Genomic DNA, 27,074 nt, shown 5'->3' with positions numbered 1-27,074 from the left:
GCACGTTAAAGCTCCGCAGAGTGGTCTGGAAATTGATTTTAAAGTTGTCTGTAAAAACTGTAAATGTCAGTAAATGTGTTTGTGAGAACTCTATGGTATGCCGTAACGAAGTGCCTTTATTTTTAAAAAAATCATGACATAAATTTCTGTATAGTTCAGGAACATGTCGCCTTTACCAACAGAAAAAAAATATGCAGTCACGAAAATCCTAGACCTTATAATAAGACCGCAATTTCAGACGTTTTTGAACCTTGTCCTTATTTGGAAGCGGAATACGCGGCGTGATTTTGTTTTTATACCAGCGCACGCGTACAATTTTGCAGTATGATGGCCCCCACGGCGGGACGGTCTTGTGTTCGCAGTCACGGTTATTGTGAGGGCTTAAAATAGCGTCGCCAGCCCCCTCGAACACGGCACGGGCAGAAATAGAGCCAGAGGGTCTCTGGAACCCATATGATACCCTTGCATGGAGCTGCTCCAAGTGTGACAGATTTGGACGCAGGCTCAGTGCCAAGTTATGCAGCCTCGCATCGCGTTTCGGCACGAAAGAGCCCGGCATTGTACTCGCAACAGCCAGTACAAGGGTCCCCCTTTCCCCCTCGCCTGCCCTATTACAAAACACTAACCCAATAATAGAGTGTGGTTTATTTACAGTTTTAACAAGAGCGGAAGTTAAAGTTTCCATAATACCGCAGGAAACTACTCCAGGGTTATTTTTTCGGGTGGGGCTCAACCTTTGGCAGAGTGTGTTTGTTGGGAAACTGTGTGGGAATATAGTGCTATACGAACAGCTTGCAAGGTATCTGTCGGTTGTGACTAATAGTACTACTTTCTCCAGAAAATTGTCGAACACATTAAACTCGCATAGTTCGCAGCGTACACAGAATACGTGTAGTAAAATTTACAAGAAACACTATAAATTACGTAAAATGCCAAATTTGCATTATTTCACTAGAATGAGCTTGACCTTGAGTTTGATTTTTCAGTCCAATTCATGCACGGAAATGCTAATTGTGACTGCACCTACAGTTTAAAGTGGGATCCAAATCACTATGTGCCTCCACCGGGTATCGAACCCTGGACCCGTTGATTACAAGGCGACGACGTTACCACTACGCCATCGGGGAAGTCATTTCGCTAGAATGAAAAGCGTGTTTAGCGTGTCATTTGATCCACAAATTCAAATTTTCTTTATTGAAGGGCGAGGTTCAGCCTGTGACTGTTCACCCAAGCAATTCGTGCAACAATTAACGTCTTGCGGTGCTACTGCGATTGCTTGAAGAAAGGTTCCTAAATATAGGAACGTTTATTGGTGATTTCGGTTACATTTACTTTCATAACATGAATTCAGCTTCCCAAAATGTATTTAATAGGCCTGAGGCGTTGAACCGATATTCATGCCGATACGGATTCACACCGATACGATACTTGAAAATTGCAACAATTGAGAATTGTTCAAAATATTGATTATTATGATCATCAATTTACCAAAGATTTGCATTAAAATGTTCAAAAAAATTACACCAGAATATAAAAATTCTTGTTAGGTAATCACAAAATAAGTTTTTTTTAGTAATGTTTGTAAAAAATCAATGGAAACTTCAAATTTTGCATAACTTTCAGGATAATTAGACCCCGGCCGGAAAAGTATCTGTCGGTATCGGTAAATAAAATCCAACCTATACTTCCCGAAACCGATACATCGTCATCGGTAACTGCTCAGGCCTAGCAAAGCCAAGGGGCGAGATTATTTCCTTGGAAAGGGGTCAGGTACATTTAGCATACTCCTCAATACCATACAAAAATATGTATTCGACCTGAAGGATCACGTATTTACAATTGTTCTTGTTTGCTTTGGGCCGAAATAGTTGCCCGGTCCTCTGCTACCCTCTAGCGTTAAAAACTAAAAGAATGCAAGGAGACATTGCCTTCGAAACAAAACGGCTACCGACTTTTAAACCACCCTGTAGTTCCGAAGAAAGAAAGTAGAAAAGTTCTCCATTGGATCCAGAAGAAAAGTCCGTGGCACCATATGGAATACCAAGAGGAAAGGTACGGCAGTGAAGTTTAAGTTCGCCTCGCCCACGGCTCGCATAGGAAGAAGTTAAGGACGGAGTTGATTAACATAAACACACTGATTAAGTCTAGTCATTAAACTAAGAAGGGGGGAGAATCGAACGCCGAATCGCTTCAAATCACCACATGCAAGACGATGAATTGCAAATGAACGCTAATTAGTTTAGACTGAGTTAAATCGCATTAAGAGAACCAGGAGAAGCAGGGAATTGCTCGGATGTTTATGTAGTTCCTGGGGGGGGGAGGGGGCTAAAACACCGGTGAAGTAAGAGAACGACACAAGTTTACTTTTTCCGTTCTCGTCCCGTGGAAACAAAAAAAGAAAAGGCGCACGGTAATTCGGAGAAAGTTGAAAAAGGAAGACGATGCCAAGAGAAATTACAGAAAGCTCTCCTTCTTTTCTCCCGAGATAGAAGCAGTTCCGTTTCGGACTTGCTTTCATTTATTCTCGCAGTCTCTTTTTACATCTCATTTTGTTACTGCAAGAATCTTTCTTGTTTTCTTGAGCGTACCGTAAAATTTACGGTCAAGGACACGTGCGGATTTATTTGATAGCAGCTTCAGATTTATGGATAAAATGGCATCGTGTGACTGAATGCATTTACTTCAACTTGACCGTAAATTTACAATGAAAGACATCATAATTTATGGAGATTTATTTACCGTTAGTTTGACCCGAAATTTTACGGTGAAGTTCGCTAATGGTTAATTGGCACCTCTTCACTAGTAGCTTGTTCATAAATTTAGTCTGTAATACCATACATGTAAGGGTATTGGTCAAAAGTTTACAGTGTAAGACCCAATGGCCCATGGTGAATAGCTTGAACCGAAATTTTACGGTGAAGTTCGGTATTGGTTAATCTGCATTTCTTTACTAGCAGTTTGTTCATACATTTACAGTCAGTGATACCATACATTGACCATAATTTTATAGTGAAGGGCTCAATGTTTTGTGGGAATTTATTTATGAATAGCTTGGCCCGAAAATTACGGTAAAGTTCGTGATTGGTTAACTAGCATGTCTTTACTAGCAGCGTAGCCGTAAATTTAGGCAGTGACACCATACATTTAAGGGTATTTACTTCTAACAACTTGATCGTGAATTGAAAATACATACTGTTTTATCGTTGTTGTTTTTTTAAAAAAAACGATACTTCCAGCTATGCAAATGTGTAGCGTAGGTTCCCCCTCCCCCACTTTTGCCACCTTTTTAATACTATGGCCTCGTAATGCGAAGCCTTGTCTCTCAGGAGAAAGTAAACTGACCTTGCCTCTCAGTTTTGGCACCTAATCGCCGTTACTGGCCAAAATACTTATTTTTCAGAGTACTTTTAAAAAGGTACGTGATGGAGAGAATTTTAGTAACTTCTTTTGAAACATCGGAATATTACACATAAAATCAAAGTGGAAGAAGCAGTATCTGGGGGAATTCTCTCTCACCCCCTTCAAATACCTCCTGCTTAGAATTTATATTATTGTTGTTTGCAGAACAACTAAATACTCTTCATTACGAGCAGCAACTGACACAAACACACCAGCGTAACTTTGGGGGGAGGGAGGGCAGAACATGAACCTGGGGCTCCAGGAGGTTCAAGCCTGGAAATTTGGATGGGAGAGTGCTCCACTTGCCCCCGCTGAGTTACGCCTATGCACAGACGCACATCCATGGCGCACAGGGCTTGAACTGTGGTTTGCAGGTTTGCAGAGGGCTCGGGAATAACACCACCAGCACCCTATTTAAGAAAAAAAAAAAATGTGTAACGGTACTTTCGAAAGGGTAAAAAAAGCCTTGCCGAATCCTAGACACTGGTTAAAATCGCCAACTCGGCAGCTTAGTTTCTGCATAATGACTGAAAGCTTGGAACATCGAAGGGTGAATCATAGACGCTCGCTCCCCTCCCCTCCCCCTGGTGTCGCCTGACTTCTTCTCACATTCCTTCACTTCCTGCCCTGCCGTTCACATGGCATTGCGGCAGCTGATTGCCATCTCCTCTCCTCCTGCGACACCCCCTTCCCCCCGTCCTCGTTCCCCCCAAGTGTTGTGTTTTTACAACGCTCCCTGCTGAGACAGACTGCTTCCAGGACGCGTAACTTTTCGACTTCACGTGCTGTGTCAATTCCCCCTCATTATGGTCTGCGACCGCAGCGCCAGGCTGGTTCGTAAATCGGAAAAGCTCCCGGGCCCCACCCCTGCCAAAAAGCGGGACTGTAATTCCGGGACTTTTGCGCTACGTCCCGAAACATCGCTCCCAAAGAGAATGCGGTTGGAATTTCTCTCGAAGTTGCTCAATTACGATCGCCACGGTTCGACCTGCGCCATGCCAATAGAAAAAAAATTGTTGCTCAAGTTTGGACACTAAGATTCCCGAGAAAGCAGTCTGTTTTGTTATGTAGATGAGTCACGAATAAAAATGTAGAACCGCATTGAAAACTTCTTCGCCGATGCAGCATTTCCCATCCTAGTCCTAGAGCCTAGGCGTGGGGGAGGGGACGGCACTCGGTTTTATTCTGAAGGAGTCAATTTCACCTATGATTAGGCTGTTTGATTCAGTTCAGCTGTTCCTGTCAGCTTTTCATTTTTATATCAACTTATAAAATTTGACATATTTTTGCCAGACTTTTCAACTTCTGTTAGATGATTTCTTTCACGAAATCCTGTAATGCTATTTCAACTGCACTAGTTCAGGTTGTAATTTTTTTTTTTTTTTTACAAATCGTGGTGGAAGGCGTGGTGTACACAAAGTATTATTTTTTGTAATGAAAATGGTTATATGAAATATCTTTTAAATATTTTTTTTTTGTTTGGTTGTTTGGTTCGTGGGTTGGTTGGTATACTATTAAAGGTTTAAAATTACTCGCTGACGTGTTAGAGGTAGAGGGAACGTGAGGATGCTATCCCTGCCAGATAGAATCTTCCTGAAGCAACCCCCCTCTCAGCCTGCCCCAAACTCTACCAGACATCATCCCACCAGCTCACCAAGATGTTCAGGTCATCAAAATGACAGATGGACAATTGTTAATTTTTTAATGCTTTTCCAATCAAATTTTGGTGTTACTTTTAAAATAAAAGCGTCAAGCACACCTTCCAGGTCAAGGGAAATTTTTCAAGCAGTTTGGTTCTAGAGGAAGCAGAAAATGATCATTTTTTAATAATATAAAGTACAGGGTGGCGCGGAGCCGACTGACACATTTGATATGCTCATAGTTGATGGAAAAAAAGAAGGAGTATAAGGAAACCCGTATGTAATGGTGCATTGAAGTATGCAATTTTATTACTAACAACTTACAAGTTCATTTTTTGAAAATTACATCAGACAGGTGGCCTCCTTCGGCATCAATGCATTGTTGCAGACGAGACGTACACACGTCTCCGTAGTTCCTCATCAATAGCCGTTACTTCCTCAACAATGGCTTCTTTCAGTTGTTGAAGAGTCGTGATATGCCTTCTGAACACACGGTCTTTCAAGAATCCCCTGAGAAAAAAAGTCTGACAAAAAGATCGGGTTACCGAGCTGGCCATGCAATCTCTCCACTTCGAGAGATAACACACCGTTGTGGACTACGTTCAAATGCTTCCCTCACTTTCTGCAAGTTCTCGGGCGAACGCACTGTTGTTGGAGCTCCAAGTTTCACATCCAATACACTGCAAGTTTCTTCAAATTTCTTCACCCAAACCAATATGGTATTCCGAGACGGTACGTTACCATGTCGGCTAAAAATGAATTGTTTTCTGAACAATCGCTGCACTTTAACCACTGACTTCGTTTCGTAATAACTACGAACACAGAAAACGCGATATTCAACGCTCCAACTTTCCATCATGACTGTTGCTGTGTTTTTATGAAATGGCGTCCTATCCTCTTCTCATCCCCCCCGCAATCTACTTCAAACTATCGCGCATGCGTAATATATTCAACTTTCAAATGTGTCAGTCGGCTCCGCGCCACCCTGTATATTGTGAAGTATAGCATTAAAAAAATCCTTTTATGAATATCAAATCACATGGAAATATCATTAAACTTTGAGAACAAAATGATGCAACAAGTAGTTAGCTGCCTCTATCCGTCTGCTATGAAACCATCCAATAGAAGGCAGATACACTACTACAAAAACATGTAGTCTTAAATTTTACTATAATTGAGCATCTCTTATTTTGATGATGTCATAAAACTCAATGAGTAACAAAAATAAAAAATCATTATATCAATGTAGAATCCAACAGGATAGGTGAAATGTAATTCCCCCAGATGGTAACCAACACCCCATTCTTTAGTGATCTGCCTCTGAGATTATCAGATCTGTATCTAGAATTGGCATCGAAAGGAGATGGGGGAGGTCTGAAGAGCTACAAGGGGAGGGGAGGGTCTGTTTAAGAAAAATGCAGAACTAGGAATTTAATTTACAAAGATAACGTATTACAAGGTACTTTAGTTATTTTCCAAAAGTAACACTTTACGAATAATGCAGAGATAAAAAAACAGTATAATAACATCTTGCACAGCTCCATTGTTTCAAAGATAATTTTAGCAGCATGTCCAAGCAGTTTGAAGTTGTGGGTTCAAGCAGTGACGTGCGGTGACGTCGACACTTGGGATAGCAATCAGTGGCGTGCTCAAGGGGAGGGGTTGGTGTGGCTCATACCCCTCCCCCTTTAGGGCCCAGTATTCCTAAAAATAGTACGTCAATAACAGGAAAAGATTGCAAAATGATGAATGAGTACTAAAAAAAAGTACACGTAACCCCCACCCCCATTTGAAAATAAAGAAAGATTTGATTTGACTACTAAGCCAGAGATCCTGGGTTCGAATCTCGGCTTGGCCATGGGTATTATTTGAGTGTGTCCCTTCATCAATTATATTGTATTAGCCAAAAGTGTCGGAAAAGCGAAGTAAAATAAACCAATTCAAGCAACCAATCAAGGATTTGACTTGATTTTTGTCGCTTTTTTCTCACATTTGGTTAATTGCGAAGATGATACGATAAATTAATGAAGGGACAAACACAAAGAACATCCATGCCCAGGTCGGGGTTCGAACCCGGAACTCCTGGTGTCCTAGCGCGCTGCGCGATAACCACTCCCACCACGGTTGGTTGATTTTGTGATTTAAGTCCACTTTATGCACAGAAACAAAACAGGTAACAAAACACACTTTTTGTAGTTTCTTCAATAATATTCATTTGGCTTCTTGAGTTCTGAGATACATTTTTCATTTCAAATTATATCATTATTCACTGCAGAGTACAACACAGGAACAAGAATGCACGCTCATCACGGGTTCGAATCCCGGCCTGGATTGTTCGAGGTCCCTTAATTAATTTCATCACATCATCCTCATTTTCACGATAACCAAATGTGGCAGAAAAGCGACGTAAAGTAAACCAAAGCAACAACAATATGAATGTGCGATCTCTTGCCCAAATAAATACATCCGTTGGAGGCCAAGAGATTAGTATATTAAAAAAACCACTACTAAAACGAGAGCGAGAGAGAGCCTGAGCAAATATTTGTAATTTAATCATTATATATTCCATATTTGAAAAACAAAAAAAAACAAAAAAATAAAGAAACCATAACATTATTGTCTGCACATAACACGTTCCCATTTGATAAATAATAAAACTACATCCCATATTATACATACATATTGTACAATGTGTAAAAGGTTGTGTAAATACAGAGAACATAAGTACTGCAGAAAATTTTTCCTTGAGTTCTTAGAGGATTTACAAAGGAATCGAATGGAAACCAATCCCCTATCTGTCCTATAGGAGATAGACTGGGGGACCTGAAAGCATGGGCTTTCAACCATTGCAGCGGGGGCGAGGTGGCAAGGGAGGTAGAGGCAGAAATCTTCCCTTTCCCTTCGCAAACCCGTTTCTACCTGGAACTGCTAAGGCGGAAGAAGAGTGAGCTAGGCCAGTTTTGTCAGCGGATCACACCGAGGGACGAGAAGCGCGTGATAAAGAAAGTGTTGCATGAACTGTGGCTTTAACAAGACAATAAATATTGTGATTTGAAAATAATTAGAGATGTGAGATTGATTGATCTATCTCTGCTAGACTAGCTACTCCTCAGTGCACGTCACTGGGTTCAAGGTTACAAAGCTGTAGCATGTCAGTGAAAATTATTTATATAGGTGAACACAGCTCATTTTTCAGTGTTTGTTCATAATTCTTGTTATTTGACTTCAAGTTTACAATAAATTAATGTATTACTTTTGACACAGTAATTCAAATAAACTTCTTGTTGATTTTTCAATGTGCATATTTTTTTTCTAGTGCCATGAGAATCCTGCTTCTGAAGTTACCTCGACCATGGATTGTGGATGAGAAGAAGGATGATGGCTACACAGCACTGCACCTGGCGGCCCTTAATAATCACGTGGAGGTTGCTGACCTGCTTGTACATCAGGGAAGAGCAAACATGGACATTCAGAATGTCAACTTGCAAACAGCATTACACTTGGCTGCTGAGCGACAGCATACTCAGATTGTTAGGGTAAGTCGTTTGAATTTGAATTTTTATTTTAAGTCCTCTTTATGCACAGATATTTTAATCAGAACTGGACCTACAGTTTAAAGTGAGATCCGAACCACTATGTACCACTATGTACCGGGTGTTTCAACAGAAACGCCGTGATTTCAAATGGCATTTTAAAATATTTATTAGAACTACACAAAAGAAAAAAATACATAATCTGATAGAGAAAACCCAAAAGTTTAATGGAAAACATGTTCGAAATGTCCACCTTGACGATTTATCACTTTTCTCTCCTGGTTGCAAATGTTGTTAAATACCTGACAAAGGATTGCACGACTAACTTGTGCAGTACACTGTTCGATGTTTGCTTTCAAATCATCTAGTGATCGCGGTCCTCGTTTGAAAACTTCCTGCTTTAGGTAACCCCAGAAGAAATAGTCTCATGGGTTTAAATCAGGGCTACTTGAAGGCCACTCTAAACCATTTTGAAATAAATGTGTGTAGCAATTTGAAATCACATGATTGTTGAATTTTGAGTGAAGAAAGGTCAGGACAGGTTCAGTTGTATTCACCCTAGCTCCGTCTTGCTGGAAGCATTTCTGACGAATTGGACAACGTTTCCGGCAAAGACCAGGACACGTATTCTCCAGCCGGAACTGTTGTTGGACAGAAACAAGAGAGCATGACTCAATAGACCAGGTCACCAACCGAATCTTCTGCTGGAGTGAAAGTCTCCTGTCCTCCATTACTGTACTACTGTACTACAAACACCTGAGAAACACAGATAGAAAAATAAATTTAATTAAATTTTAGACTTTTGTCAATCATAAGTTTTCATAACATATACAAATTATTACTGTGAATATACTGAATATTTTTTTTAGGATTATTTGAAATCACGGCGTTTCTGTTGAAACACCCGGTACCTCCACTGGGTATCAAACCTATGACCCCTTTTTTTCAAGGTGTCAACTTTACCACTACATCGGGAAGGCCCTTAGGCTAAGTTGTAAATTGCTGAAATTCATGCATATTGTTCTTAATGACTGTACTATCATCATTTGCCTACACATTGCACTCATTTCTCCTGTCGAAAATAAATGTAAATGTAGTTTGGCTGAAACAGATGTTGAGTATGTGGTCTTAGCATACCATGATAGTTGTTAACCCTGTGATACTTGCATGGGTTTTTGAAACATGGATTCTCACCTCTGTATAATGTGGCCACAAGGGATAGAACCTTCGGCCAAAAGCCTCCATGCACCTTCCCCTCCATCGGTTCAACTCTGGCCATAAGGAAGCATGCTCCACTCTGTCCCTACCCTCCATGTAGGAGTAGGATGCACAAGAGTCATGATGCTGAGCAGGCTCTTTTGTCTGTGGTTCCACTATAGCTAGAGGTGCCCGTTCCCTCAAAGGCCAATGGTACATCCCCCTTCTCCCCAGATCATGTCATAATCCCCGTAAAGTATTGCATTTTAAGCTCGTACATTGCAATCAGCATCCATTGTTGTTTGATGATGAACCATTTTGATAACCAAGTGTGACACAGCTGGAATGAGCTGGACTGTGCTCAAGGCCCTGTCGAGCTCCAGTACCTTTTGTGATGGAAACTCGTGCATTAATTCTATGTACTATTTCTGGTTTCTCTTATGTTTCAGCTGTTCTATGAAAACTTCAAAGAAATAATTCTATGGGAGAATAATTTTACAGCATTAAGTCACAATCTGGTTTTCCCTTAAGCAGATAAAATAGTGTGAAAGGAAGAACTCTCCAAGTTAGTCCTCCATTTGATAAACACAACTATTTATTTTTTTCACACAATGCATCATTAAGACATTTTTTATTGAATATTTGTATAAAATGTTGAAGTGCAAAACTTTAGTCATAAATATTTTTTCTTGCAGTTATTGGTGAGAGAAGGTGCCAACCTAAATATTCCTGATAAGGACGGAGATACTCCATTGCATGAGGCACTTCGTCACCACACTTTGCATCAAATTCGCCAACTCCAGGATGTGCATGATGTTGGAAAGGTAATTGTGTGTGGTTTCTTTAATGACTATATTGTTCACAATAATTATGAGATTGTACACATTTTCTTCTTTTGGGCATCAACCTCCCCTCCCACCCTATTTTCTGTGAATATTTTGCGGATTGTGGATGTGTTACATTCTCAGTAAAAAAAACATGCCCTTATAACAGTAATCACTGCGAAATCTAAATACACTTTATGTGATAGAAAGAAATGGAAACAATTTCCATAATTCTGTTAGAAGTTGCAATATATAGGTAAATACCAGGTAAAATTAATGAAAAGCTGTTGTGTTACAACAAATTTGAATAGTTTTATTTGCATTTGTTGAATTTTTTTTTCTATGTTTATAACTAGATGAATCTGAAGAGAGATAGGCCTTTAGGCTCACCAGGTATGAAAATAAAGTGAACTCCAAATTTTGAAATTGAACTTCGCACCACAATTCATTTTCATAAATTCCGGAATTCAGATCCACAGCCAGTCAGTCGTTCTGTCTGGTTGTCTCTTGTTCATACGTGAGCTGACTTACCTTGTAAAGACCTAGGTTCTATAAAATGCACATTGATGACGTGCCCAATGGAGGTAGTTGGGGTCATAACCCAGAAAAGAATTGAAAATGTGAAATGGAGGAAAAGGAAAATATGACACATGCATGCTTTTACCTTCATTAAATCAGGTTGAGAACACAACAAACCACAAAACATGAAAATAAAAGTCCTCAAGAAGCTAGTGACATTTCATGGTTTTATATCCTATTTTTGGTTATTTTGATTTGCTATTTCAAATTAGCTTTTGTTGTTAAATTGCTTGTCACCTACAGTTTAGATGAAGTTGAGTGTAACCCTAGTAGTGTTATGATGCCCACAATAATTTTAATAACCACATCAAATCATGAGAAAGATATAATTATGAAAGTGTTTTGAATTTTGCACTTTTGATTGATTGGTTTTAATTGATTAAATTATGGCACATGAGCACACAGGTTATTTGTGCCCATCACCCAATACAGGGTTAAGTCTCCTTAATTAAAACACATTTGAAGAGGGGACCCTAACAAGAAAACAAAATATGCCTCTTGAAAACTTGCTCGCTCCGTTTCTAACACCAATACTGTCATAGACTCCTTACGAAACGAAACTAAACTGTGCCCAAGGGTAAATTCTCCATACTCTAATTTAAGACCTGAGTGTGTAAAGGGGAACTCGACACACATGAGCACAAACACAGGACAACACGATCCCACAGAGGAGCATACTGGCTGTGGGTGAGGCACCTGAGCCAACAAGGCAAGATTGAAGTTAACAGGGTGTACTACATGGAAGAGATGTTGATGTTTGGGCAGGCCCATAGCCGGAATTTTATTTTGGGGCAGGGCGGGGGGAAGGGCGCTCATCCCTTTTCAGCAGCCACCATCTAAATGCGAAGTAGTGAGGTGATAGAAGCTTTTAAGATGAATTTCTCAGTACATTACAACTTATTATACAAGATGTTCAATCTTGCTAAGGAAGTAAATTAATTATCACTATACACATTGGCGTGCCCAAGGGGGGCTTGGTACAGGGTCATAACTCCCCCTCTCCCTTTGCCCTAGTATTAAAGAAAAGAATGTCAAAGGTAGGAAAAAGCTGGCAAAATGAGGGCTGACTACCAGAAAAAGTGTACATAACCCCTCCTTTTCGAAAATCATGGGCACGCCACTGACTATACACTATCTAAATTTTACAGATGTAAGATTTTGTGGAGGGGTTCAGCCCCCCTGTCTATGTTCCTGTGTTTGGATGTCTTTAGAAAGGGTCACCCCTTACACTCTGAATTTTGTATTTGTATGCATTTTGCAAAACATTTGAATAGTTTTATTTGCATTCATACTTTCTGCCTGCAGAATAAGTGGAAGTAGAAATGTTTATATTAATGAGCAAGAAGGCAGACTTTGTTTCATGTCCAGTTCATGCTCATAGAGGCTAATCCAGAGTGAGAATCGCTGTCTGGTAATGAATCTGGACCCCTTGATTACAAGGCAACAGTGTAACCAGTACACGATCAGGGAGTATATATTGACTGCAAAATGTAGCTAATTTGAATAATTCTATTTAAAGAAGTACAGCATGTTCAAAAAGTGATGCAACCTTATGGGAAATCTTATGAATTGTTCTCGTTTCGTTATAACAGTAAATAAATACATATATAGATGCTGAATAACTGAGCAACCATGAGCTATACGTTGCAACAGCATATATTCATTGTGACATAGTACATCCGCACCAGCAGTTTAGCACAGTTTTCCGGAATTGAGAGACAATATTTGTAGCTGTGTTGGTAACATCTCACAGATAACATTGAAAAGGGTTTTCAACAACATACAACATAGTTTGTCGTGTCCACTTGTGTGAAGAACAAAACAGCAGTCACTTCCAGCACTTAATGTAAAAAAAAAATGTAATAAATGTTTTCACATAAGGTTGCGTAACTTTTTGAACACCCTGTATATTTGGGTACTTATTCCTTCAAATATTTGCCATAGCTACTGTTCATAATTAGCAGAAGTTCCATTCCTAGTTCATAATTCACTTCTATATGCTTATAATGCTGTGTATCTCCATTTAGCTTCTAATGGGACTTGGAAGTCAAGGAGCTGATAAAAAGTCTTCTGCTTCGATTGCTTGCTTCCTTGCTGCCAACGGAGGAGACCTCTCAATCAAGAACAAGAAAGGACAAACACCTTTGGATTTGTGTCCAGACCCCATGCTCTGCAAAACTCTGCTTAAATGCTACAAAGACAGAGCCTCGTATGTATGGTACTATTGCTTCTTTTATTTTCTAGTTATGTAAGATTAAATTTCCTAAGTAGATTTAGAAAGGAGGGAAAATAAGCATTATCACTGCAAATGTAGACCATATTGAACAATAGTAATCAGAGTCAACCCAAGAGTCAAGTGAACCCATTTTTATCTCACGAGTGTTCAGTATTTTTATTTATTCCTTTTGCTCAATATAAAGGGACAATTTGAACATTACATTCAAACATATTAGACTTCATAAGACACAATAAACGTAACGTTTCCACCCTCTAACAGGGTTTTTTCTTCAGAAAAATGAATGTTTTAATAATATGTTTGAAATTCATGTTATCAATGACGTGCAAGGTAGAAGTAATAGACATATTTGTTTATTATCTGAAATAATTCACAGGATGTGTGCTATTAAATTTATTTTTGAATATATTTTGCTTACATCACATGGATATAATATTTATTGCTATCACAATAGAACTCCCCAATTGTGGAGTGACAAGTCAATATTGAGCAATAATGATTTTCAGTGAAAATTCTAAAGAATTTTTTAGTACTTTCTTTGCTCATGCTTATTCTCGATGAATTAATATGCATGTGATAAATAAAATAAGAGAAATAAAGTTATTGATACATATGTGTATGAAATAACATTATTTCTTGTGTAATAGCTATTAACTGCCAGGGAGCAAATGTTCTTCACAAATAAGGATTCTGTTGTATGGTAGTTTTGGCCAGAAATACCTTGGTTTGTATTTTTATTATTCATATGTCTTTTCACTCTAGGTACCTTCAATATCAATTTTAATAGAGACTTTCATTATTTGCTGAGTGATTTCTGTGGAAAATTATAAAGCTTCTTAGTATCTATTTCCAAAATGTGCTTCAAACGCCAAGAAAATAATTACATATTCAATATTCATATCCTTGACTAAACATGTCTGCACTACCTCTTATGTATTTGTCAGGTAAAAAGTTTGTCCATCACCTGCATCAGCAATTAAGAACAAGTTAATCTGTTTGGAAATTTTTCATTCAATCAAGACACTGATGAAGAAATATATTCTATTACCAGAAATTTTGGATAGACCAAAATACAATTTTATCCAATACTGATAAAGTGTCAATGTAAAATATATGCATACCAATAACTAATATTCTACAGATGTAGTGTTAAATGGCAAATGTTCCATTAGAACTAACGTATATAACTATGTAACTCAGGGTTCCCACTCGTTTTGCCAACCAATTCCCTGACTTTCCAAGTTTTCCAGGTTATTTTTAAATAACTTCCCAGGCCACTATATAATGCTTTAATGTAACATAGATAGAAATGAATCTGCAACTTTACATGCTAATAAAATGAGTGAAGTCTGTTCAACACTGTTGAAAACAAATAAGGAAAGATAAATATTAAAAAATGAAAGATTTTCCTAGCATATCAGCCAGGTCAGTTCCAGATATTCTTCCGGAAGAAACTGAAATGCAGAGATATGTGTGAAACCAGTTTTTATGTGTTTTTTTTTTTGTGGGAGGAGTCCAGGAGAAGTGGCAGGCCAATTCAGTGTTGTCTCTTGTAACGACCCTGCGTGGTCATCACATTTAGCTATCCTGCGTGATAGCCATATTCTTTAATATATAATTATTAACTTGAGAAATGCCCTGCGAGGCTTATGCGTTTGATTTATCTTTTATCTAATTTTGAGTGCATTGTTGTTAGGCATGAAACATATATTGTTGTAACAGGCACGTTTTGGTTAAAGCAAGCATGCTAAATACCCTGCGTGGTTTACGCATTCAGTTATCTTTTGCGCAGTAATTGTTGTTTAATTTGTAACTTGCATTGTCGAATCTCTTTATCTTGTAATTTCTTTAATGTAAAGTGTTCAGTTTAGCACACAAGTGTTAAGTTTATATCGCCACATGCTAGTGGTTTTTACAATGCTAAACTTGATATTTTATAACGCACGAGTTGCATCTTGTGAATTTGAAGGGAGTTTGCAACGCTGCAGCCGGCTTAGTTCCGATCTTCTCCACCCGCCTCAGTGCTGCCACCAAACAGTATATAAACAAAGCAGCGAGGCCCGGAGCTCAGTCGACTGCCAGATGCCGACTGCGAAAGACCTGGTTCCCAGATCTAGTCTGGAAGTTTCCCCTACCAGGATCCAATAGCTTCCTTGAGAAGGAAGGAGGAGAAAAGAAAAGCAGTTTTCCTACCTACCTACCTGGTCTGCCCCATAAGAGCTTGATGTGCTACCCTTGGGTCGTGGCGGCCCAAGCCCAAGTCTCCTGGGTGCTTCCAGACCTACACTTTGTACCTTGCCGTCTCTTGCTACTGACTGGACATGCCAAGGGACCGAACCGTTCCCTTGTCGTAGCTGGATTGACTTTGCGGCGTCCTTTCACACCAACACCTTTGTGAAACCGCGGGCCCCTTGGCACGTCCCTCGCTATTGACGCTTTCGCATGTTGTTCCCAGACGGCGTGGCACGTGACGGCTATCAAGGTTCCTATTGGTTACCTGTACTAGTTGGTTCCCCCTAATTTAGATAAGAATACTGCCCAGGTACCTCACTGAGGAGGATTTAAGAGCGTATGTGCTAAACTGTTATTTACATGCGTGTATAAATATAAATAAACTTTTACAAGTTGACCTTTGACCTGTCCATACTAAACCCCGTAAGCCCTGAGATACTTTGAGTCCATGTCCTCGGCTGGCTACAAGCTAGCATATATGGGTACACTTTTGCACCGCTCCGTAGTGTAGTGTGCAGTGCTCCGGCGCTCGGACGTTGCAAAAGTTTTTGGCGCCCAACGTGGGGCCCGAATTTGCAAAAACACAGGGCTCGACTTGTAAAACGTGGGGTCGGATTGGTTACATAGTGAAGCCGTATATGGACTAGAAGTGGCTCACTGGTTGAAGTGCAAGTGCTAGTGACAGTGTTCGTCTATTGAATTCACGAAGGTAGTGAAGGTAAAGTTGTTTGGGATAACCATACAGAATTCACGAAGGTAAGGTGTTGTGACATATTCGCGTGTGACAAAATGGAAAGAGAAACGTCCGGAATGAGTCTACGGAGCAGAGGGAGAAAAACCACAGAAGGTGAGACTGGGTTCGCATGCTGTGATGATCCTGGAGCCGAGATGGAGTCCTTCCAGTGTTTCCAGTGTCTCAAGAATTTCCATTGGATATGCGAGGGGCAAGAAGAGACCTCAGAGACTGTTGCAGAGGCTAGGTGTAAAACATGCTTATCAGTACCCTTGGTAGCGTCCCTGCTTGAACCAAGTCTTCCAAGTAAGACCCAATCAGACCATTGGCTGCTGGAGTGGTTGATGAAAGATAAAGAGGAACGTAAGAAAGAAAAGATAGAAGAGGAAGAGCGTAGACAGATTGATGAAAAACAAAGAAAAAGGGAAACTACTCAATTAGAGAAAACTCGAAAGAAAGAGTTGTTAGAGCTGAGACAGGTGGTCGAATCCATGGAGGAGAGGAGACTCTTTGAGAAGGAAGAGGAGATAGCCCGTATTAAAGAAGAGAAAGCAGAAGAAGAAGCTAAAAGGGCCAGAGAGAAAGCAGAAGAAGAAGCTAAAAGGGCTAGAGAGAAAGCAGAAGAAGAATCTAAAAGAAAAGAAGAGGTACAGGAGTTTAGGACTCTGATAAAGTCTCTTGAAGAGAAAAGAGAGGTGGAGAAGAGAGAAGCTGAAGAGAAAAGAGAGGTGGAGAAGAGAGAAGCTGAAGAGAAAAGAGAGGTGGAGAGGAGAGAAGCTGAAGAGAAAAGAGAGGTGGAGAAGAGAGAAGCTGAAGAGAAAAGAAAGGTGGAGAAGAGAGAAGCTGAAGAGAAAAGGGAAAGGGAGTTAGAAGTTCTCCGTGTCCTGGTGGAAAGTCAAGAAGAAAATAGAAAGAAAGAAAAGGAAGAAGAGGAAGAAAGAAGGCAGCTAGAAGCCGAGAAAGGTAGAGAGGAGTTACGAACGCTTTTCTCTCAGCTTAAGGTTGACCAACGAGATAGTGTTAGAGAAGAGTTGGAGAAAATCCGGATCTCTTGCCAACAGGAGGTAGTAAGGGTAGTAGAAGAACAACTAGAGCCCTTAGCTGAGTGGCGTGGAGAGATAGAAAGAGAGCATGAGCAGATGAAGAGGAATCTAGATACCTGCTTAGAGCTGGTCCAGTCTAGAGGGGAAGCTACTAATAAAGATCCCGAGAGGGTTAAACATATAGAGGCCTCTGTCGAAGCAATGAGTTCAGTGGTAAAAACCCTTGGGGAAAGGACCGAGCAGATGGAAAAAACTGTACGAGAGCAGAAGGAGGCTGCCGATGCATTGACGCGGAATCTCCGGGAAGAAGTTGTAACAACTGCTGGAGAAAAAGTGAACTCTCTCCGTGAAGAGACCAAGAGACTGGAAGTGTCCCTTCGAAGAGAGATCCATGAACAAACTGGAACTATAATTAGAAGAGTAGGTGAGCTGCAGGATAAGTTTCAAAGACTGCAGTTGCAAACCGAAGCCACTTCAGACGTACTCCCGGATTCTATTGAACGGGGTGGAAGCTTAAACCCGGAAGCGGTCACCTTTGAACCTCCTAGAGTAGTGCAAAGTCCCTACTGCGTCGAAAGAACAGTTGGAACAGATAGAGGTAAGCGACCTAGAGAGGGAGACAGTTCTGATGGATCTCCTCCTCGACGTAGAGCCGATTTCAAGATGCCTAGGAAGGCTGATATCGCCCACATACCAAAATTCAAAGGCGATATCGAGGCACAATCGGCAGAGAAGTACCTTAGAGAGCTCAATGTCAGTTTCGAGCTTATGCAGATACCTGAGCACTATAGACTTGAGTTACTTCCTAGAGTATTTGCAGGCAAGGCTGAACATTGGCTGGCGGGAAACATAGATAGTTTTGTCAACTATGCCGACTTTTGCCTAAGATTTAAGGAGGAGTTTGCCTCTGAGAAAGCCAAACAGAGACAGTTAACTGCTGTGAGAAATCGACGATATTTTCGCCCAGTCCACGAGAATATGGAGAGCTTCGCTTGGAGCATCTACGCTGCCTATCGAAACTTGAGTGACAATTTCAGCGAAAGTGAAGTGCTGAATCTAATAATAGGACAGCTGCCGTATCGTATCCGGAACCTCTGCCTTGCGCATGCTCCGAGATCAGTTGATGAATTGACCAGTTTTCTCAAGGACTTCGACATCTATGACGATCCCGATGCCTGGAGAAATAAGGAAGACCCCAAGAGTAAAGAGCCTGGAATCAATAATAAGAGCTTCAAAGTCCGCAACATCGAGACCAGAACCAGCGGTAGAGAAAGGAATGCTGCGAGGACTCCAAAGTTTTATAGAAGACAAGGCTGGAGAGGAGCGGACCGCAGTCAGCAGGATGGTCAGAGGAACTTTAATCGACCTTATCCAGAAAGAGGTCGAAGTTCCCTGATATGAGGAATTATCAGGATGGGAGTTCCCCTAGACGATACTCACCTCGGGATGCAGAACAGACTAGAAGGCAGTCACCAACCAGAGAAGACTTGACCTCTGAGCAGGAGGAAGCCCTAGAGACAACCCGGGACTTCTTGCATAACCAAAGGTCACAGTCTAGTCAAACAAACTAGAGCCTTGTCTAGGTGCTTCGTTCCCATTTAGGCAAGGGGCCTCGGAGGAGCGACCACTAAGATGTATCCAGGAATTAAAAGTAAATTTTCAATTGTCCGAAACAGAGGAAATAAATTTGCAAAGTGATCTGAAATCTGCACGAGCATCTAAGACTAGTTATAAATCACCAGCAGTGTCTGCCAAATTAATGGAAATACCGATAAACTGTATAATTGATACCGGAAGCGAATGTTCAATTTTAAGTCATAATGTCTGGACTAAACTAAAGGATCAAATACCAGGCATTCAGGTACAAAAGGTTCCAGAAATAAGATTAGTTGATTTCTCTGGTACCCACAGAAAGCGAGTTTTTGGAAGTAGGCGAGTAGAGCTACAAATAGGTGGAATGACTTTCAGTACTGAAGTATTTATATTGAAGGGATTTAGTACGGATCTTCTTTTGGACATGCCATTTTTGAGGCAGCACGAGGCAGAGATAAATTTCAGGAAAAACTCTGTAAAGTTGAATTTCGGGAAAACTCCTGAACATGAGGAAGGGAATCCACTGGATATTGAACTTGTGAGGTATATCCAAAATGTCCAAGAGAGAGACAAGAAATGGATGTATAAACCCGCGGACCTCAGGGAGAAGGTCGACACAGTAGATATTCTAAAAGATTCCCAGAAGCAGGAGTTGTTAAACGTGCTGATTCAATTTTTGGAAGTATTCTCAGAGAAGCCCGGAACAATGGAAAGTGCAGAGTGTGAAATCCTTCTGAAGAGTAATGAGCCAGTTCATCGTGCGCCGTATCCAGTACCGCTTTCAAAAAGGGCAGCTCTAGAGGAAGAGCTCAGCTTATGGAAGACCTGGAACATTATTCAACCATCTGTATCACCATACCTGAATCCATTGTTAGTCGTGGACAAACCTGATGGAAGTGTGAGACCATGCCTGGATTTTAGACAATTGAATGCATTGATGATAGTTCCCAAAAGTTCGGTTCCACCCATTGATGAATCCTTACAGAAGTTTAAACAAGCACGGTATTTCACGAGTTTGGACCTGGCCTCAGGCTATTTGCAAATTCCTTTGAAGCCAGAATGCCGAAGGTATACTGCGTTTTCATACAAAGGTCGCCAATACGAATTCTTGAAGATGCCGTATGGTTTATCTAACGCTGTATCTACTTTCGTATCTGTCATGCATCAAGTTTTTGGCCCTGAAACAGAAAATTATTTGATAGTTTACATAGATGATCTTCTAATCTTTGATGCGGATTTCAGCAACCACCTTAAACACATAAAAGCAGTATTACTCAGACTAGAAGAAGTAGGACTAAAAGTAAAACTTCGAAAGTGCAATTTTGTAAAGAGTGAACTAGTGTATTTAGGACATGTGATCTCGGGTGACCAGATAAAAATAGACCCGAAAAAGAATGAAGCCATCTTGAATTTTCCCTTGCCAAAGAACAAGAAGGATATTCGGAAGTTTTTAGGACTAGCCAATTGGAGGCGAAAATTTATAAAGGATTTTTCGGCTAAAACAGAACCTTTGCTGAAATTGCTTTCCAAAAGTGCTAAGTGGACTTGGAGTACTTTTCAACAATCAGCCTTCGACCTGCTGAAGCAAGAATTAGTAACAGCTCCTGCTCTAGCTCAGCCAGATTTAAATCAAGAGTTTTGCATACAGTGCGATGCTTCAACTAAGGGATTAGGATGTGTCCTGTTTCAGGAACTAGATGGAGAAAAGGTTGTAATCCAGTATGCGAGCAGAAAACTGAAGAATAATGAAGTGCATTACTCCATCCACGAGCTGGAATGCCTAGCCATACTTTTTGGTGTAAGTAAATTCGAAATTTATCTCCGAGGAAGACATTTCAAGATATATACAGATCACCGGGGATTGGTCTGGCTCCAAAATTCTAGAAATTGGAACTGTCGCCTCACTAGATGGTCTCTCAAATTACAATCCTACTCATTCGAAATTATCTATATACAGGGAAAGGAAAACGTAGTGCCAGATGTACTCAGTCGTTATCCTGCAGAAGTCAGTGAGGAAGATGAAGAACCAAAATTTTTCCATGTTAATTACATTTGGCAGGAAAGAGGAGAAGTAGACAATGTCGAGAATTGGGTGCAAGCTCAAGAGCATGATTCTTTCTGCCTTTCCATCTTGGAAGTACTGAGACAGAAGGAAGATGTAGACTCCCCTGCTGAGTCCAAGGTGAGAAGGTTGTATCAGTTGTACGGAAATCTCCTGTTTAGAAAAACTACGGGCGACGAAGTCTCCTGGAAATTGTGTGTTCCTGAGAAATTAAAAGATAAGGTTTTACGAGAGAACCATGATGAGTTAGGACATTTTGGCATGGCTAAGACTTTGAAAAGAGTGAAGAACAGATATTTTTGGCCTAAATTAAAACAAGACGTAGCCAGACATGTTAGAGATTGCCTGACCTGTGCGAAGACCAAGATGGATAAACTTGGGATCATCAAAGACAAATTACACATTAACCAGAAAGACCCGCATGAACTTTTGTCAATCGACCTAATTGGAAAGTTACCTATGTCTTTGGGTTATCAATACGTCTTCACCTTGGTTGATGTAGGAACAAAGTTTGTCTCTGTCTATCCCCTGAGGCGAGGCACGGCCAGAGAGATCATTAATGTGATGGAGAAAGGATATTTTACCCACTTTCCTAAAGTCAGAGCCATTCTATCAGACAGAGGAACGCAATTCACATCAGGCTTGTGGAAGGAATATCTGGATAGAAAGGGAATAAAGTATTATTTCACCACCGCTTATCATCCTAGCAGCAATACCATCGAGCGGATGAATCAGGAAATAGTAAGATTACTACGGCTATTCTGTCATCGAGAGCACCAGTCCTGGTCAAAATACTTAACCGAAATATCTTGGCTTCTAAACAACTCTGTTTCCGACACGACCGGTTACGCTCCCTCCGAGTTATTCTTTAACAGGCCTGTGCCTAATGAAGTTTTGGACCACTTCAACTGGCCCATAAATGAAGCAGATTCCCAAATATCTAATTGGAATCAGAAACTATTTATGGCAAGGACTAGGGAAAGCACCAAAAGCAAGAAAAGAAGAATTAGGTTAAAAAGAAACGCTCTTCAATTAGAAGAAGGTGACTTGGTTCTTGTCAGGAATCACAAGTTAAGTTCCCGAAAGAATAGGACTATCGCCAAATTGTTTGAGGTATACATTGGCCCCTATGTCGCCTCGGATGTTCGAAGCAACACTGCCCTGCTGTTGAACCCGAGGACCAAGAACCCAGTTGACCGAGTGAATTTTGACAACCTTCGTCTCTTCAGGTGTTCCCCCGAACGGAGAAGACAAATAGTGAATGAAGAAAAGACTTAGTGATTGAAAAAGTAAAAGAGATATAGACTCTGGTTTACCAAAAAATTTTCTGAAAATTTAAACTTTTTAATTTTCCTCAAAATTTTTGCCCGAGAGAGGGGCATATGTAACGACCCTGCGTGGTCGTCACATTTAGCTATCCTGCGTGATAGCCATATTCTTTAATATATAATTATTAACTTGAGAAATGCCCTGCGAGGCTTATGCGTTTGATTTATCTTTTATCTAATTTTGAGTGCATTGTTGTTAGGCATGAAACATATATTGTTGTAACAGGCACGTTTTGGTTAAAGCAAGCATGCTAAATACCCTGCGTGGTTTACGCATTCAGTTATCTTTTGCGCAGTAATTGTTGTTTAATTTGTAACTTGCATTGTCGAATCTCTTTATCTTGTAATTTCTTTAATGTAAAGTGTTCAGTTTAGCACACAAGTGTTAAGTTTATATCGCCACATGCTAGTGGTTTTTACAATGCTAAACTTGATATTTTATAACGCACGAGTTGCATCTTGTGAATTTGAAGGGAGTTTGCAACGCTGCAGCCGGCTTAGTTCCGATCTTCTCCACCCGCCTCAGTGCTGCCACCAAACAGTATATAAACAAAGCAGCGAGGCCCGGAGCTCAGTCGACTGCCAGATGCCGACTGCGAAAGACCTGGTTCCCAGATCTAGTCTGGAAGTTTCCCCTACCAGGATCCAATAGCTTCCTTGAGAAGGAAGGAGGAGAAAAGAAAAGCAGTTTTCCTACCTACCTACCTGGTCTGCCCCATAAGAGCTTGATGTGCTACCCTTGGGTCGTGGCGGCCCAAGCCCAAGTCTCCTGGGTGCTTCCAGACCTACACTTTGTACCTTGCCGTCTCTTGCTACTGACTGGACATGCCAAGGGACCGAACCATTCCCTTGTCGTAGCTGGATTGACTTTGCGGCGTCCTTTCACACCAACACCTTTGTGAAACCGCGGGCCCCTTGGCCCGTCCCTCGCTATTGACGCTTTCGCATGTTGTTCCCAGACGGCGTGGCACGTGACGGCTATCAAGGTTCCTATTGGTTACCTGTACTAGTTGGTTCCCCCTAATTTAGATAAGAATACTGCCCAGGTACCTCACTGAGGAGGATTTAAGAGCGTATGTGCTAAACTGTTATTTACTGTGTATAAATCGTATCAATCCCTAAGATTGTATGTTTATTTTATTAAGTCTCTCTGAACGCTTCATGTTGACCAGGGCATTCACTTGTTTTACTCAGCTGTCTCAAGCCTCTTAGGCATGTTTACAATGCATTGTGTTGTGCCATGCAAATTACCTGAGCATTCAGGAAACAGGTAACACTTCTGGGTTTGGTGTCAGCGGTTTGCATGGTAGCAATTATAATAAACACGATTCGGCGATTCGGCATCGAGGAAGAGCTCGATGGCCAGGGAATATAGAGGTGAGACAAGCTGGGAAGTGACTGGACTTTGGGAATTGAGTTGGTGGAGAGAGGAGGTCAGCAAGGCAGGAGGTCGATAGTGGGAGCACGCTTTGGTCAACAAGTTAGAAGCTCACAGAGGACTTCGCTATTTTCATTCAGCTAAGAGACTTCAGTTAGACAGGTAATTATCCTACACCCAGCCATGATACAGGTTCAACGGTTCACAAAATCCAACGAGTTGCCATTGTCTTTTCAGTAGTTTAATTCCTTTGTGTAATTTGTACCTTTCGCATGCCAAGCAATAACTCGTCATGTCAATGACGAGTGGTCTCATCAAGAGGATGAATGATGAGTAGTTTACATCACCCCATCAATTAACTGGTTCAGATCCCTTCATTCTATAGAATGACACGTGGTGGAGGTGCGGGGCTACTACCAAGAAATTATTATGCATTCCCATGACGTTACGTGATTCTGTCATTGAGACACTCCATGCTTCACCCATAGGAGGTTCTCATCTTGGATTTACCAAGTGTTACAATGTGGCCTTACCAAGAATTTATTTTCCAAATATGAAGTTATTTATACAGAGGAAAATTAGGGAATGTATAACATGCCAGCAGAATAAACGCCGTCCAGGTCTACCAGCAGGGGAACTGTGCACCTTTCCCGCACAGAAGCCATTCCAGAGGATTTGTCTAGACTTTTCAGGCCCATATCCTCCTTCATCCAATCTTCGTCATCGATACATAATCGCTGCAACAGATTTTGGGACGCGCTATTTAATAGCCAAACCAGTTGCGGATTGCACGGCCAGTACGGCAGCAGAATTTGTGTATGAAGAGATCGTGTTACGCTACGGAGCCCCACAGGATATCTACACGGATCGCGGATCAGCATTTAAATCTAAGCTTTTCCAGGAACTTGGCAATAAATTGGGAATCAACATCAAGTTTTCACCAGTCGGTCTTCATAACTCGATAGGTCTTTCTGAACGCAACCACGGTGTACTGCAGAGTATAATGAAGTGCTATGTTAATTCAAAACATACAGATTGGGTCCAATATTTACAGCCAAGTGTATTTAGTTACAATACTACCAGGAATCAGAATTTGCGGTATAGCCCATTCTTTTTAGTACATGGATTCCAACCTACTTTGCCCTGGGAGCTTGCATTACACACACCAAGCTGTGAAAATGTGGAGAATGATGTACGGTTCCGAGTATTGGAGAAAGCAAGAACCAATGCTACGGATAACTTAGCAAAACGACATGTTGAAGTGAAGAAATATTATGATCAGAAGAGGAAACAGATCAAGTTTCAACCAGGCGATCAAGTATTAATTTTTGACAGCACCCAGAAAATTGGAACCGCACGGTGCTTTTCAGGTATTTATAAAGGCCCAGCCACAGTTATTCAAGAAGAGAATCCCAATACATACCTGGTGGAATTCCAAAACAAGCGCGGAAAACAGTAGTGGACTCTATTGCCGTCCAGAGACTCAAAAAATATTATGCGCCAGATGACGGTGAAGGCGAAGAGAATTTGGCAGGTGAAGATGAAGATCGTCAAGAAGACAACGCGGACTCACGCACGGACAATGGTCACTAAAATTGAAAATTTATATAAGTAACAGATTTAACATTTTAATTTCACTTGCGTGACATAATAATAATTTATAATAAAATAGCACTAATAATATGAAAGATTAAAAGCAGACTTATTATTTAATAATGTGCTTTACGCACAAAAGTTTTTGCAGTATGTAATAATACTAGCTCAGCGAATACATCACTAGAATTTTTTTAGTTACTCTTCAGAAGAAGGTATATGATTATATTAACAAAGTTTATTTTTAAGCGCCAGTTATGAGAATATTTATATTATATGAATATGTAGACGTCGACGTCAAGATTTTATTGCGCTCCACTAACAAGTATTTTCCTTCGGATATTGGATAGCTACCGATAATCCTGGAAATCCATTCTGCCATCGCAGAATGATTATGAGTAAACCACAACGGTTTTAGTTTTAAGCTTTGCCACAATAATATGCTAAGCATATTTTAGAATGAGTAGAGAGAATTAAAGATTCTTCAAGTTTTAGTGATGTTAGTATTTTAATGCATTTAAAGATCGCATAAATAATAGTTATTATTTTATTTCAGGTAGTCAGGAGTAAATCAGTCTCAATTTTTTTCCTTACCTTGTACTTCAGTACGGTTCGATTGATTTCAAAGTTTTTAAACATAAAGTTAACACCTGAAAATAAAATAAGATAAGTTTGCAGTAAAATTTAAAATAAGATAAGTTAACCAGTGCTAATAAATTTAGAGAATAAATAAATTATATTAAATAAATAAATTACGCAGATAAATTGAGCCTAGAGTCAGAAATAATTTAAAAGTTGAGTTAAAATATTTACTAATTAGACTAGGCAGGCTTAAAGTACGTGTTAGCTTTGAAGAACTGTTTGTTTTGATTGCCTAAGCAACATGAAAATCATTGCGATTTTAGTTATTTTAAACGGATTACTTCCACACGTAAAAGCTTTTAATTTTATTTATCTGTTGAACAAGTCCTTTGACTATCCTTATAATATAATTACAATTTTATTATTAACAACATTTATTATTAGTATCTTTATAATTTTCATAATCTGTTATTTTCAATGTCACCGCAAGAAATCTATTACTTATGACCATGAGTGTACCAACGAATTACCGTTAAGCAAATTTAATGATTCACCGCCCATTGAGCAGATTTACGACGATATTGCACCGATTGTTGAAGTGGTACCATTAAAAACGAGTCACCCGCCAATTCCCTCTCCACTGCCTCAGTCCATTATTATTCAACCTAGGGTACAAGAAGAAGTTCAGGATGCATCCAGAAATAGTTTAGTCACTAAAGACGACAGTATAGATTTGCCGAAGAATATTTTATCCGTTAAAGATAGAGTTCAGAAATTTGCCGTAAGCAAGGGTCCTAATTTTGTTCAAAACAGTTGTAAAATGGAAAGTGAATTGCCTATTTCACACTGTGTTCAGCCAGTTGTAAAAGTTAAAGAGTCATTTGCGAATCAGTCACCAGTAAAAGTCGAGAAAGTTTCAAGTGTTACTTTAAAAACAGAAAGTAAGCCAAATTTTCAGGTTCCCGAACCTGTTGTATCATTTACAGACCATATTTTTTACGACTTCACGTTCGCCTAGAATTTTATATCAATTACGTTTCAAATTTTAAGTATAATTCATTTTTTACGTTTGATTGTACCTTATGCAAGGTTTATTAGTCATTTAGTTTGCTAACAGCTTCC

The 27,074-nt window shown here is 40.1% G+C and overlaps 1 protein-coding gene across 2 annotated transcripts in view; it reads left to right on the top strand.

The window, feature by feature from the left end:
• Positions 1-8,359: 8,359 nt before the first annotated feature.
• Positions 8,360-27,074, top strand: part of LOC146001470 (E3 ubiquitin-protein ligase MIB1-like) — a 58,439-nt gene continuing 39,724 nt past the window's right edge. Inside the window, exons 1-3 of one of the 2 annotated variants that reach the window (XM_083138838.1) lie at positions 8,360-8,575; positions 10,465-10,593; positions 13,200-13,381. In XM_083138838.1, coding sequence (XP_082994964.1) covers positions 8,360-8,575; positions 10,465-10,593; positions 13,200-13,381 — 527 coding nt within the window. Of the gene's footprint in view, positions 8,576-10,464; positions 10,594-13,199; positions 13,391-27,074 lie in introns of both variants that reach the window. The other variant, XM_083138833.1, reaches the window with a different exon arrangement.

Source organism: Lepisma saccharinum, chromosome 1 (genome assembly GCF_977018435.1).
Source record: "Lepisma saccharinum chromosome 1, izLepSacc3.1, whole genome shotgun sequence".
NCBI lineage: Eukaryota > Metazoa > Arthropoda > Insecta > Zygentoma > Lepismatidae > Lepisma > Lepisma saccharinum.
Note: the sequence above shows the minus strand (reverse complement) of the source record. Positions and strands in the feature narration are given on the sequence as shown.